Source organism: Capra hircus, chromosome 14 (assembly GCF_001704415.2).
Source record: "Capra hircus breed San Clemente chromosome 14, ASM170441v1, whole genome shotgun sequence".
In the NCBI taxonomy this organism is placed as follows: Eukaryota; Metazoa; Chordata; class Mammalia; order Artiodactyla; family Bovidae; genus Capra; species Capra hircus.
The window spans coordinates 564,834-579,025 of record NC_030821.1 but is presented as its reverse complement, the minus strand read 5'-3'; the positions used below and the strand labels follow the sequence as shown (position 1 = coordinate 579,025).

At 42.1% G+C, this 14,192-nt stretch overlaps 1 protein-coding gene across 4 annotated transcripts in view; it reads left to right on the top strand.

Moving 5' to 3' along the window:
* The window catches only part of COL14A1 (collagen type XIV alpha 1 chain), a 227,420-nt gene that overhangs the window by 138,090 nt on the left and 75,138 nt on the right, over positions 1-14,192 (top strand). For all 4 annotated transcript variants that reach the window (XM_018058141.1, XM_018058140.1, XM_018058142.1 and 1 more), the window contains exons 32-34: positions 1,422-1,564; positions 5,117-5,226; positions 7,367-7,525. In XM_018058141.1, the coding sequence (XP_017913630.1) occupies positions 1,422-1,564; positions 5,117-5,226; positions 7,367-7,525 (412 nt within the window). The remainder of the gene's footprint in view (positions 1-1,421; positions 1,565-5,116; positions 5,227-7,366; positions 7,526-14,192) is intronic.

Sequence of the window (14,192 nt, the reverse complement as noted above, 5' to 3'; positions counted from 1 at the left end):
ACTGGCCGGCTGTCTTCAGCTCCTACGAGTTTTCCCTCGAATGCGACCTTCTCAGTGAAATTTTGTTGTTTAGCCACTGCGTCCGACTCTTTGCAGCCCGAGGACTGTAGCCCGCCGGGCTCCTCTGTCCATGGAACCCTCCAGGCAAAAATACTGCAGTGGATCTTGTTTCCTTCTCCAACCTTCTCAATGAACCTTTGCTCAAACAGTAATCCTCTCGATGAATCTCTAAGTAAAACCAATGCTGATAACCTTAATTAAAATGCCAAACTAATGCATTCTAGCATTTCTAGTCCCCATTATGCTGCTCTTGCTGTCTTTGATGGCACTTATCACCTTCTAATATACTGTATAATTAACCCTGCTCAAGTTTAAGCGTCATGCAAGGGTTCCTTGCAAGTTCAGTTCACTGATGGGTCTTTAATGTGTTTTACCATGTCTGGTAATTTGTAAGCACTCAACAAATTTTGAATGAATGAATACATGCATACATATTTAATGTATGCAAATAAAACTTTCACCTTTTAAAATTTTTAATTGAAGGATAATCCTTCACAGAATTTTGTTGCTTTCTGTCAAACATCAACATGAATCAGCCATTGGTGTACATATGTCCCCTCCCTCTTGACCTCCCTAAACTTTCACTTTTAAATTCACACTAAATTCCCACCTAACTCACCAAATATTTGTTAATTTAATTAATACATATTATGGGTCTCCTATATATCTAAAAGGCTACATTGCTGCTTGAAGGGACATCTTTAAAGTTTGTGAGCAACCCACCTGATTGTTGAGAGGTGCGGTGAGGCTGCAGGAGGGCCCTCCGTCCACAGGTTCTCCAGGCAAGGACACTGGAGGGGCTGCCATGCCCTGTTGCAGGGGGTCTCCCCCCAGGGATGGAGCCCAGGCCTCCCGCATTGCAGGTGGATCCTTCATCATCCGAGACACCGAGAAAGCCCCCACCCCCCAAAATAGACCGTAGGTAAACATTATTTACAGTGCTAGAAACTACTTAATTGTTTAATAAGAAGTGACTGGTCAGATGAATTATGGAATAGCCAAACCAGCAAAGGTTGTACAAGTATTAAATATCTTGCTCTTTAAAATATTTAAGGAAATATGAAGTATGTAGTAAACGATGCTAAGAAAAGAAAGGGGCAAAATTATATAAATTGGACAGAGACTTAGAGACATTCTTTAAAGACTGGAGAGAAATGCATGACCCCAAAAGAAGGGTCACTTCCTTCCAAATGGGGTTAATGGTGATGTTTATTTGCTTCTTCTCGGCTTCTTCACGTGTTAATGAAGAAAAAGATATTTTTTCATTTCAAATAGTGAAAGTGTGTTTGCTTTTATAATCAAATAAATAGCTTCTTGAAGAGGGATACAATAAAACATACTATTTTCTTTCCATTTTTCAGATACTTACATCCAGACGGATTGCCCTCTGACTATACAATCAGTATTCTATTCCGGATTCTTCCTGATACTCCAGAGGAGCCCTTTGCTCTTTGGGAGATTTTAAATAAAAATTCTGACCCATTGGTTGGAGTCATTTTAGATAGTAAGTATATTTATTTACAAAACATTTGCACACACAGGTGTGGGTTGTGTACATGGTGTGCCATCTTGCCGGTTTAACGTGTATCATAGAGTAACTCACTTGTTTTGAACCATTGGTCGATACTAATAACGGACCATGGTGACAGCTGAGTCATTCATTCGTCTACTCAGGCTTTCAACAAACATTCCCTGAGGCCCTACTGTGTGGCGACACCAGGCTCTGGGATTCAGAAGCGAGCGAGGCGAAAAGAGACACGTCCTGCGATGGGGAGACTGTAGGGAGGCCAGGGTTGGTGCCAGGAGGGTCAGTGGGAGGGCTGGGGTCAGAGGTCACTTCTATGAGGAAATGGTAAATGTCGGATGCTTCTTTTGGGCTCCTGGACCCAATTCCAACATACAAGCTGGGCCTGGGGAGTGTCGCGGCGCTCACAAGACACTGGGCCGTCCTTGGGCAGCAGCAGGTATCTGCGAATTCAGCCTCAGTCGGACGCTGTTTACCCGCAGGCGTCCTTGGACCCCCAGGCTGAGGATGGCTGCTGCTCGACGGCCTTCCTCCCCCAGCTGCGCCGTCGCGGCAGGCTCCGTCTGGTACCGCAGGTTGGAGGTGCCAGCGGCCACCTCCAGCCCAGGATGCCACTTGCTCGTCCAGGCTGTCTCCTGTGCTTGTGACCCACAGTCTCTAAATCAGAGGGGCCCGCAGAGTCCTCCTCAGGTTTTAATAATTTGCTAGAGTGGCTCACAGAACTCAGAGAAGCATTTTACCTACAGCGCTGGGTTACCAAAGAAAGGGAAAAGAAAGTGAAAGCGAAGTTGCTCAGTCGTGTCCGACTCTTTGTGACCCGAGGTTCCTCCATCCGTGGAATTTTCCAGGCAAGAGTACTGGAGTGAGTTGCCGTTTCCTTCTCCATTTTACCTGCAACGCTAGGTTGCCAAAGGTTACCAGCGCGTTATAAAACGCTATAACTCGGAATGATGGGAGAAACGCTGGAGCAAGGCCTGGGCAGGGCTGAGGGGCTTCCAGGCCCACCCTGCTCCACCCCCCAGCAGCTCCGTGTGGTCACCAGCCCGGAGTCTCTCTGGACCCCATCCTGGGTTTTTGTGGAGGCTTCATTACACAGGAAAGATTAGTTAAGTCACTGGCCGTTGGCAACTGAACTCAGGCTCCAACCAACGCCTCTCCCCTCCGTAGAAGTTGAGTTGGGAGCGTGGGGTTTGGACTGAGAGTTCTAACCCTCTCAGCACAGGATTGCTTTTCCAGGCAACCAGCCCGCATCCTTAGGTGACCTGAGGGCTTTCCAAAAGCTGCCTTATTAACATAACAAAGGCACATGTATTGCTCTCACCGCAGGAAATTCCAAGGGTTTCAGGAACTGTGAGCCGGAACCACAGACAAAGACCTGGTATATATGAGAAATATATTTTGGTCATCTGAATAGAAAATATTTCTTTCTTTTAAGTCACAATGTTGCAGTGCCTCTCTCTTATCAGAGAAAAAATGTCAGGTTGGCGGAGCAGTATGTTTGGGGAAGAATTCTGGGATGGAAATATACATTTGAAAATGGTATTGATGGGTGTGTGACGTCTAAGTCCCAATACTGGGTCAGGGCACCATAAGAGCAGTCTAGAAAGGAGAGAGAATAGTTGTGAAGAATGAGAAGTTCCATTGTCGGGAGGTTGGAAAGTTGAGGAGGAGACAATGAAGGGAACTTGTTAACCTTTGTTCTTGGAAGTCACAGGTGATCATCACTTAGAGAATTCTCAAGTTTGGGGTTAATGTCCCTGAGTTTTCTACATATATTTTTGGTGTAAGATTCCAGTCAAGCTGGGATCCAAAATTTGGTGGCTGTTATTAGGTACTGACTCAAACATTTGGATAAGGAAAGCATTTTAAGCTTATTTCCAAGTAGTGTTTGTTAAAAGACCTTTTAGTACATGGAAATAAATCAACAGCTAAACATTGAAAGCATTTTGCTTTGATACTGAAATTAAGGCAAAGCTGTAGATTAAAAAGGTGTAAGCTGCTAACTGCACACAACCAGGACTTGAAAACAAAGACGTCTCTTGAGACGATCAATACCTGCTCCTTTTGAAAACCAAATGAAAAATTAAATTGTAACCTGGGACTGAACTAGTGAGAAAAATATTTTTTTTTTTTGGTAATAAAATGTTCCTTGTAACATGAAGTACTCAAAAGTAGAAGGTCTTTGTTTATTTGTTTGTTCATAATGTTCATAATAAAAGACACATTGGATTATGAGTATTTCATAAAGGTGTAAGTTACATGTCCTGAGAGAACTGGTTGCTTCAGTGGTTAAGGCAGAGTCTGTTCTTTATTTCTGGTTTTATTACTGAATTAGGTCCTGTGAACCCTGCTCAGGCCCTAGCCCATTCCACACTCTCTGCCCCAGATGGGGGAGGGTTCCTTTTCCATTCAGGCTTAAGGAGGCAAATGGGAAACCCAAGCTGCAATTTACACAGCATGAGCTTTATTCAGTGACCCAAGAATGGAGAAGCAGGGACTAAGTTCACAGATCAGCTTCTCACCCCCCGGGCAGAGAGATTTAGAAAGTAAAGACAAAGACAAGAGGGGAGGCATCTGCCTGAGTCCACAGGGAAGTGCTGTGCTCAGTCGCTCAGTTATGTGTGACTCTTTGCAACCCCATGGACTGTAGCCCACCAGGCTCCTCTGTCCATGGGATTCTCCAGGCAAGAACACTGGAGTGAGTTGCCATGCCCTCCTCTGCTACTGGGGGAGGGGCAGGGCTCTTTCCAAGGGAGTGGTCCTTAATGGCTGCCAGTCAGTGTGTCATTCACTATGCTAGTATAGGGAAATGTCCACTTTCTTGGAGAAGCAAATGGCAGCCCACTCCACTATTCTTGCCTGGAGAATCCCATAGACAGAGGAGCCTGGTAGGCTACAGTCCATGGGGTCGCAAAGAGTTGGACACGACTGGGCAACTTCACTTTCTTTTTTCAAAGTAAAATCAAAGTATAATGAGACTCACAATCTGTTGGAGGTCAGATTTATCACTATGTTGGTCCCAGCTGGTTCTTTTTTCTTTCTCTATAGCTTCCTTTCTTATCTCGGGACCCTTTCACTTACAAATTTACATGCACTCCTGCTCGAGGTGGGGAGTTGGCAGGTTTTGAGCAAGGATATTCCTGCTAAAGGCGGGGCTAGAGGGTTGATGACTTTTGAGCAAAGATCAGGGACATCTCTGGTAACAATTTGATTAGCTTCTTTGTTCCTTTTGGTCTGCCTCCACTCCCAACTTCAGACCGCCCTTTCCCCAAATGGTGATGGGAATGCGGACGGGCGGGGAGGTGCAGAGGAAGAAGGAGGGTCGGGGCCCGCCTCATCACCACCGCGTGGTTCACTCGTTAGTTTGGCCAATTGGAAGCCTAGGGCCTTCCAAGGCCGTTTCGTTATCCACTCACCACTTTAAAACACAGCTTCAAAGCAATGGTTATATTATTTTGAGTTGACTTTTTAAAAAATTACCCATTTTAATGCTTTCTAGAATATTTTTAATCTTTTATTTTGTTTCATCAGATGGTGGGAAAACCCTAACATATTTCAACTATGACTACAGTGGGGATTTTCAGACTGTTACTTTTGAAGGACCTGAAATTAGGAAAATTTTCTATGGAAGCTTTCACAAGGTGAGTAATGCCTTGTCTGTGTGTATATATACATATATATATATTCTTTATTCTATTTACTGCTGGCCAAGCAAGAGAGAAGTGAAAAATAAAAATAAAATAAAAAAAACATAGCACTTTGGATCTCCTATAGTAAGAATTACTTGTGGGGCTTGTGAACTGCCCAGAGACTCTGATACGGTAGTTCTGGGATGGGGTCCTAAAACGTTTGTTTTCATCCAGTACCCCAGCAGATTCGATAGTGTTAGGAGTATGTTTTCATCCAGTACCCCAGCAGATTTGATAGTGTTGGGAAGAAGACATTTTTCACTGCCCTTCTAGGTTCTTCTGGCTGGTCTAAGAATCAATCAATGGGAGAAACTCCAAAGTTTAATAACATATATACATGGGGGAGAGCCAGGAAAACTGAGTAACTCACCAAAATAGCTAAAGTGAAGTGAAGTCGCTCAGTCGTGTGCGACTCTCTGCGACCCCACGGACTGTAGCCTACCACACTCCTCCGGCCATGGGATTTTCCAGGCAAGGGTACTGGAGTGGGTTGCCATTTCCTTCTCCAGAGGATCTTCCTGACCCAGGGATCGAACCCAGGTCTCCCACATTGTAGGCAGCCGCTTTGCCATCTGAGCCACTAGGGAAGGTATAATACCTTAAGTACCATCTTCAGCTAAAGACAAAAGAGGATTATGCAAGTATAAGTGGTTTGGGTTTGGACTTCAAAAGGAAGGAAGACAATTCACATGGAGATGGAAAAGCAAATGTTCAGTAAATAAATGAGTCAACGGGACACAGATTTCCCTCCACACACACCTAGCCATATTCTTTGCAGATATTGCTGGTAATAGCCCTGTTCTGGGAGCAGGCCTTCTGTCTAAACTCTTTTAGGCAGTTAACATGAAGCTCAACGTTTCTTTCTGAGTCTTTTGGACCTTGGTTATTTTCAGCTTGAAATAATCTGCATTCTAAAGAGACGTTTTGGACTGGCAAATTTTGGTCTGCTGTCATGGAAGTGGTCCAGGTTCACACTTTGAGGAACCATGTAGCAGAGGGTAATGTCTTACTAAGTGGATAGTTATAAATTCCCTACATTATGTGTTATGTACAAAGGATTGCAGGTCTACCTGGCCACCAATAGAGTTAAAGTACCAGCAGCCAAATCATGTTAAATATGTAGACAGATTGCACTGAGACAGCCCGTCACTGCCACAGTATGGTAAATTGCCCTGAGGAAGAGTTTTGCAAGCCTGACATTAGTTGTTCTTATTTTAACCTGGCGCATGTGATGGAGCCTGTTCCTCCATGCTTCACATCTGTGAAACATTTTGTCTTGGTGATCCCTGCAGTAGACAGGCTTCCTTCCAAAATGTACTGTTTCCTCTGTGGTGAACAATCCTGCTGATATCTGGGCTCTTAAAGAATGCAACGCCAAGAGTGCGAGAGCAGAGCATTTACTCAGCGGTGTTGCAAAAACCTTGCATCTTAGCCACACCCCTCTTGTCCTGTCAGAGGGAGGGAAGGGGTATCACACAGCAGTCTTCATCTTGGCTTCTGTTTCCTGACAGAATGTGGTCAGATCTGTCTAATCTACACAACTTTGCTACCTTCTGGGGTTTTGAATACCATCACTGTATAAGAACAATTGCATAAGAAAATTCTCTCACTTTTGCTTAAGAAAAGTTGCATAAAAATATTTTTTTCTTGTTACTAGGACTGTACAACCACAAGTGTCTTAAAATAAGGTATCTTAGAAACACCATGAGATTCACAGGATTTATTAGTTTGTGCTTCCAAACAGTCCCATTAGCATTTCTTGGGAATTATTGTCATGTATTTATCAACTTCCTCTAGAGATGATTTTTTCTTGGTTAGACAGTCACAGAGCAGTCAAAAAATATTGCAGAGGAAATGAAAAGCATTGAGATTTCATTAGTGTTCAGAAAAAAACCCACAGAGATGGCATCTGAGTGTGGGGTAGTCACGGAAGTGGTTTAAAGTAGAGCCTTTCTTCTCAAGCAAAGCGCTCAAGTAGACAGAATGCCTTTTCTCCCTTGCATGGTTTTTGGTGATGAGTCATGCAATTGTGTAAATTTGTTTGACATTTTCTCCTGCTTCTTACCTTTTAAAACATTTTTACTTTTATCAGCTGCATATTGTTGTCAGCAAGACTTTGGCCAAAGTGGTTATTGACTGCAAGCAAGTGGGTGAGAAGGCAATAAATGCATCGTCTAACATCACGTTGGATGGTGTCGAAGTCCTGGGGAGAATGGTTCGATCAAGAGGACCAAACGGAAACTCTGCACCAGTGAGTGGATAAATACATGAATCTGTGTTATGTCAAGGAAAAAACTTCTCCTAAAATATGATTATGTATTTTCCAGGGGAAGAGCTCGGTAAAGGGGTAGATGGAGGGAGTGATGGTGAATGATGGTTGACGAATGATAAGTAGATAGATAATTAACGAATGGATGAAGTTCACATGGATGAAATGAGTTCATTTAAATGAATTAAAACACGAACATTCGAAGCTCTTGCAATATGCTTCCGCTGTATTGTAGGGAGGATGCTCCAGAAATTAGACTAGTTTGTTTTCTAAATGAAAATGTTAATAGTAAAATATTTTTAAAATTCAAATAAAATACAGTGGCATAAATGGTTGGTTAATGAGAATCAAAACTGTGGATGAACCTCATTTATATGAGCAGATCCAAGTCTGTATAAAACGTGTCATTATTATACATGGGAAATTGACGTAAACCTCTCACGTGGGTTAGATTTGGGCACTTTATAACTAGGTTCTTGCTATTGCTAATGTCAAGTTAACCCTTTTTATCATTAATAATAAGGGATAATAATATTTTATCATTAATATTTAAATAATATCACTTTAAGATATATTTTTTATCATATTTTTTAATCATGGATTTTAAGACCAAGAGACTTCAAAGTGGCAAAGAAATCACATTCTTTTCAGTTAATGCCTACAAAAAAGAGCTGTGAGCACAAACTTTTGTTTTAAGACCACACATTCACAGCTAATTAGCAGCATTCTCCAATTTGAGTCATTCTATAATTAGAACCAATTAACCTGGAGGGAATTTTATTCTTGTAAGCAATTCCAAATATTCACATCTACGCTTCTCTTCTGAGTAACAGAATAATCAAGTTAATTAAGATTCTTTGTTGTTGTGCTTTCAGAGACCTGTAGAACTAGCCAGCTGTATGGAATTTTAGAAAGACCTGATGATTCTCAAAGTCTTTTAAAGCTGAAATCATTTAGTATTAATACAAATGAAATCTTCTAGTTTATCAAATAAATGAAAATGATTTGTAATATGCTTCAGACCCCAGGGACTGTAGCCTGCCAGGCTCCTCTGTCCACGGGATTGTCCAGGCAAGACTGCTGGAGTGGGTAACCATTCCCTTCTCCAGGGCATCTTCCTGACCCAGAGATCTAACCCAGGTCTCCTGCACTGCAGGCAGCTTCTTTACTGAATAGAAACCATGTCACAGTCTTCACTTGCAGTCACTACCTTTGACCTTACATCGCAGTGTCTAAAAAGTTGTATGAAGAGTACTTTCTCAAGAAACACTTGCTAGAAATTAAATAGAAAGCCATCTGTCTGCATTTTTCTCAAAATGGGCTGCACGTATCATGTTCCGCCTGTGGCACTGGCAACAGTCCGAGCAGCTATCACGCTGTCTCCTGATTATAGCTCATACCTTGCAATTACAGTGTGAAAATGGCAGTTACAAATTAATTGTATTTCAAATTACAGTCTATGTAGTAATTGTACTCAAAAATACATGGCCAATTAAATATTATGGAATTTAGTTCGGAAAGCAGAAACAACCATAGGTTTAGGCTCTACCAGTAATAAATCTTTACCTTTGTTCATGAAAGAAGAGCAATTAAAACAGCAATTAAACCCTCTGTGGTTAATGCCCACCCAGTAGTAGACAAAAGGGGATTTATAGAATCAGTCATTAAAGAGTGCTTTGTAGAGCTAGTAGGAAAAAGTTGTGGCTTTTGCTAGAATCCAGAAGTCTCCAAAGGATTACTAGATTTTCAGTCTACCCACTTACTGAGGAATTTGATTATGTTGAAATGGATGATATCAGATTAGCTCTCAAGAATGTGATTGAAAACTTGCTTGGTTTTTTTGGTTATTATCAATACTTGTTTCAGTGTGAGACAAGAGAGAAGCTTCAGTCTTCAGTTCTCAATTTAGAAACCACAGATTGCTAACATAATCTTGAAATACAAGTGGACTCTAACACCCTGCAAAAGGGGATGTGCAATGCACAAGTTTTGGGTCGTTTTCCAGAAGGAGTAACTATCATCTAAGAGAGGTTAGTAGTTTACAGATCAGTATTCCCTGGCAAATTCGGCAATGATTCAAAAAATGCCAGATGATGGAATGATCCTAAATTTTCAGTTTTTAAAGAATATAATCTTTCCATTATTTTAAAGTTTTTATTTCTTGTTCGCGTATAGACAGTTAACAATGTTGTGAAAGTTTCAGGTGGACAGCAAAGGGACTCAGCCCTGCCTTTGCACGCACCCCTCTCCCCCAAACCCCGCTCCCACCCCGGCTGCCACGTAGCGCTGAGCAGGGCTCCCTGTGCCTCCAGTGGGTCCTTGTTGGTTGTCCATGTTAAATACAGCAGTGTCCACGCCCACCAAACCCCCTAATTGTCCCTTCCCCCGTCTGCCCCTCTGGCAACTGTAAATTCATTTTGTGAAGCTGTTTCTCAGGCCATAGTCTTTTTAAACCAAAGCTGAGTGGAGAAGAGATGAATGGATTTAGGGATATAGTAACTACTGTATTGATATTACTCATATTTGAACTGAAAACTTGTGGTCAGCAATGCAAGACTTTACCGGCAGCAAAAATTCTCCAGTGAGACTAAGCTAATAAGCAGGCTGAATCTGGCTGTCCGAGCACACGGGAGGAGACACAACAGCTGGGCCTCTCCTTTCCAGTCTTTGTCCTGAGAGGCTTCTTCTACTTTTTCTGATACCTAATGAAATTATCATGCTGCCAGTCAGAGATGATTCAAGAAAATTTTTGAGCTTCTGGCATTGAACATGATTCTTAGTATCTTTTTTCCGCCTTTCAAATCTAACACCTAGATAATTATACAGTTATTTGTTTAGTTCTCTGATGTGTAAATAAAAATAAGTTATGTTATAGAATTTTTAGTAATTTTATTTTCTGAGTTAAAGTTTTTATGTAGAAATCAATAGAAGACAAGTGAATGATCCTATAGAAACAAGTGTCTTCCAATTGTAAGGAAATGGCAGTGTTTTCACTCGACTGTGTCTTTTAACCCTTAAAATGATGATAGTGACTAAGGTGTATTGCCTAATACGGATTAGGCCCCTAGAGAACGGGGTGGCAACCCACTCCAGTTTTCTTGCCTGGAGGATTCCATGGACAGAGGAGGCTGGCAGGAAGGCTGCAGTCCACGGGGTAACAAAGAGTCGGACACAACTGGCGGATAACACACACACACGGACGAGGCAGTGTGAGCGTTTCTAAGATGTTCCCATTTAATCCTCCAGTAACCCTAGGGAAATATATCGTCCCCATTTTACAGCTGCAGAAACTGAGACCTGGATAAGTTAGGGAGAGATCCCCTTTCAGACGCGAGGAGAGTGAGGTGTGAGGCTGTATTTGAGTTGCACATGGTCACTGCCCTGCATTCTGAGCTCTCTTGCATTAGGCCAGACTGACTATGGTAGAGCCTACGGCAGCGGGAGGAGCCTGGTCTGCAGCAGTGCCCGCGTGCCCTGCCTATTCACTGGCAAGTTCAGAAACTCCCCATTATTTGAATGACAGCCTTGAAATAAATGTGGTTAGAATGCGCCCCCCTCCCCAGCATCTCTGCACCTTAACACTCTAATTACTACGAACAGCTGCAACGGATGTTCACTCTCACCTCCTAACTGAAGAGGGCCATTGTGGTTTCCCTTAAAGTCAGTAGGTTGACTGAGAGCAAGTGAAACACCCTGTTCAGTAGCTGGCAAGTGATAAGTGCTTAATAAATCATAGTTTGAAGGTGGAGTCAGTAAAAGTTACATACCAAATTGAAAGCAGAAGGCAGCGTGGGTCCCCAGGACTCTCTCTCCTGTGTTCTCAGGGAATGTAAAGCTCTCTAAATATTTGCCTAAGATTAGGTACAGCTTGACTTCAAATTATAGGCTTAAAAATGATATGCTGGAAAAAAAATCAGAAGATGGAATATGGTACCAAGTGGGAAGTCCCTTTTAATTTCCATTCACAGATCACAGTGCCTCAACTGCCAAAAAATATTTCAGTCTTATTTTCATGCTAACATTTGACCCCAAATGACTTGCCTTTTGTGCTATGCCCAGACAAAAATGTCCAATAATGAAAAATGAGCATTTGTAATTGTCTAAGTATTCCCTTGAAAGAGATTATAACAAGTGAAAGTGGGAGGGTCTTCTTCTTTTGCAGATTTTTTTTTTTTCATAATGCTGTTAGTCACAAAGGAAAAAAATTGCTCAAGTCAAAAGGGGCTGCCTCTTAGACTCCTAAAGTATGGTTTATTTTGATCCACGCTGTCTTGGATTTTTAGGTACTCAAATCTGAGATCTTTGACATATTATCTCTGTAATGTTTCCTCCATAATTTGTGTAAATATGTGTTTAATTACTTCTGGAATAAAAGCCAGATTTTAAAAAATCAGTCCCCAGAAATGTGACTTGGAAAAGAAGTCTCTAAGTAAAGGCCGAGGAATCTAAACTATTACGAACGCAAAACAATCATGAATAAATTTGTTGTGCTCACACAAAAAAGGCTTCTGACTTCATCTGACTTGAAAAAGAAGACAGCCCACAAGCATTCTTCAAATGATAGTATTGGCCTCTTTCAGCGCTTAGTAGGTATTCAACCTCTCGAATAAATAAAATGAACTCATAAGAATCCCAGTAACTCAAGAGGGCAAAAGAAGTTTAGCCAAAGGTTTGTATGGAGACATTGTACTGTTATAGGTGATCGGGTGGTGACTGTTTATTTGAAAAACTTCAAGAAAGCCTGGTATACCCTAGGACTAGTGAAAGGCCTTGGCTTTAAATAAATCTTTTCATTCACTAAAATGTTTTCACACTGAGGGCTCTATTCAGAAATGGAAAATTTCTTAATGGATGAATGACTTACAGAATTAACTGAATCCAATGCTGTCATAATGGGACTCATTTAATAAAAGTCATTATAAAGTCAAATGGCATTGCGAAGTCAGGCTGGGGCATCTGCATTTTAAACATTAGACTAAAGATCTGTTCACAAAATAAACTGCAAGAAAATGAGGTGTGCTGTTCAGCTCTCAACAGGAATTCAGCTTTCAACATGTGCTTAAATTACTTAGGCCTTTTCATGCCAAGTCCTAATTTGCAGAATGGGGTAGACATTACTATTATCAGACCTCATAGTGATGACGGGAGGGTTGAATGATACGGGTGAAGTCCCTGGGATGGTGCCTGGCACACAGCCAGGTTTTCAACAAATGTTTGCCGGTACTGTTGTTATTTGCTAAGACTTTTCTCAACCGAAATATTAAACAGACACAACGGCTGTGGACACAAACCGCTGTTGTATTTCTGCTCTCAGAATCACATCACTTTCATCCTTTCGATTTACCGTTCTGGCCTCTGTGTTATGTGCTGCAGCTTATAGGCCAGCTATAAGGGGCTTCTCTACACGTTGCTTAAAAGAACGTTCATTTTGTATAACTGTACTTCAGGAACTGTTCTAAATAGTTCCCTTTAATGGGCTCATTTTGTTACGGCTGCTGTCGTTACTCTAATGAGTAGCTACTACTGCATGGCTGCTACTGTTCTACTATTTTTACAGATAAGGAAAGCTGAGACTCCACCACGTGAGGCAATGTGTTTAAAACGGCTTAGCTTATGAGTGGGGGCCACCCAGGCAGTCTAGCACTGTTGCTTCTGAATCCCTGTGCTCCCTGAAACACCTTCGCTGCTACTGTTGCTTATGAAAATCAGCAGCCAAGTTCTTTAGCACTGCTTTAATTTTGAAAACCAAATTTTTTAAATTGAACGTTTTATTTTGTAAAGGAGTATAGCCAATTAACAATGTTGTGGTAGTTTCAGGTGCCCTTTGGGCAGCAAAGGGCCTCAGCCAGACATAGACGTGCATCCCTTCTCCCCCAGACTCCCCTCCCATCCAGGCTGCCACACAGCACTGAGCAGAGTTCCCTGCGTTCTTCAGTGGGGCCGTGTTGGGTCACATTTTAAATACAGCAGTGTGTACCTGTCCATCCCACACTCCCTCAGCGTCCCTTCCCCCATCCGTTCCCCCAGCAGCCCCAGCTTTCTTCTCTGTGAGTCCATTTCTGTTTGGTAAGCTCGTTTGGATCATGTCTCTTTAGGTTCCACATCTAAGAGACGTCGTACGATGTTTCTGCTTCTCTGACTTACTTCACTTAGTGTGACCATCCCTAGGTCCATCCATTACAAACTTAATTTTTCAATGATCATAATTTAGTTGTGTGGCTGCCCTGAACAGACTGAAATGTCATGCCCCTTGAAAAAATAACCTTTTTAATCTGGAAAAAAAAGAGTGTACTGAGCCACACACTCATTACCTCAAATAATGCAGTGGTTTTATATTGAAAAAAGAAAGCATGATGTCCTGATTTATGGATCTGCTTTCAACATTTGTGTTATTAATCTTGCAAAACCCACTTGGGAAAAGATGTTTGCAGCAAGGCGCAGTTCTTCCTGGGTGTGACGAGAGAAACCCTGACTTCATTTTCTTTGCTGTCAGATGGGATGCTGGAGGTGCTGTTAGCAGCCTGTTTGCAGGCACACCAACTGCTGGAGTATTCTTATCTGCATCCAGGGGACTCTTGACAGGGATGAGAGAAAATAAGGCACCAAAAGTTTCCAGTTTTGGCTGAAAATACTGCTTGCTGAAGGCATC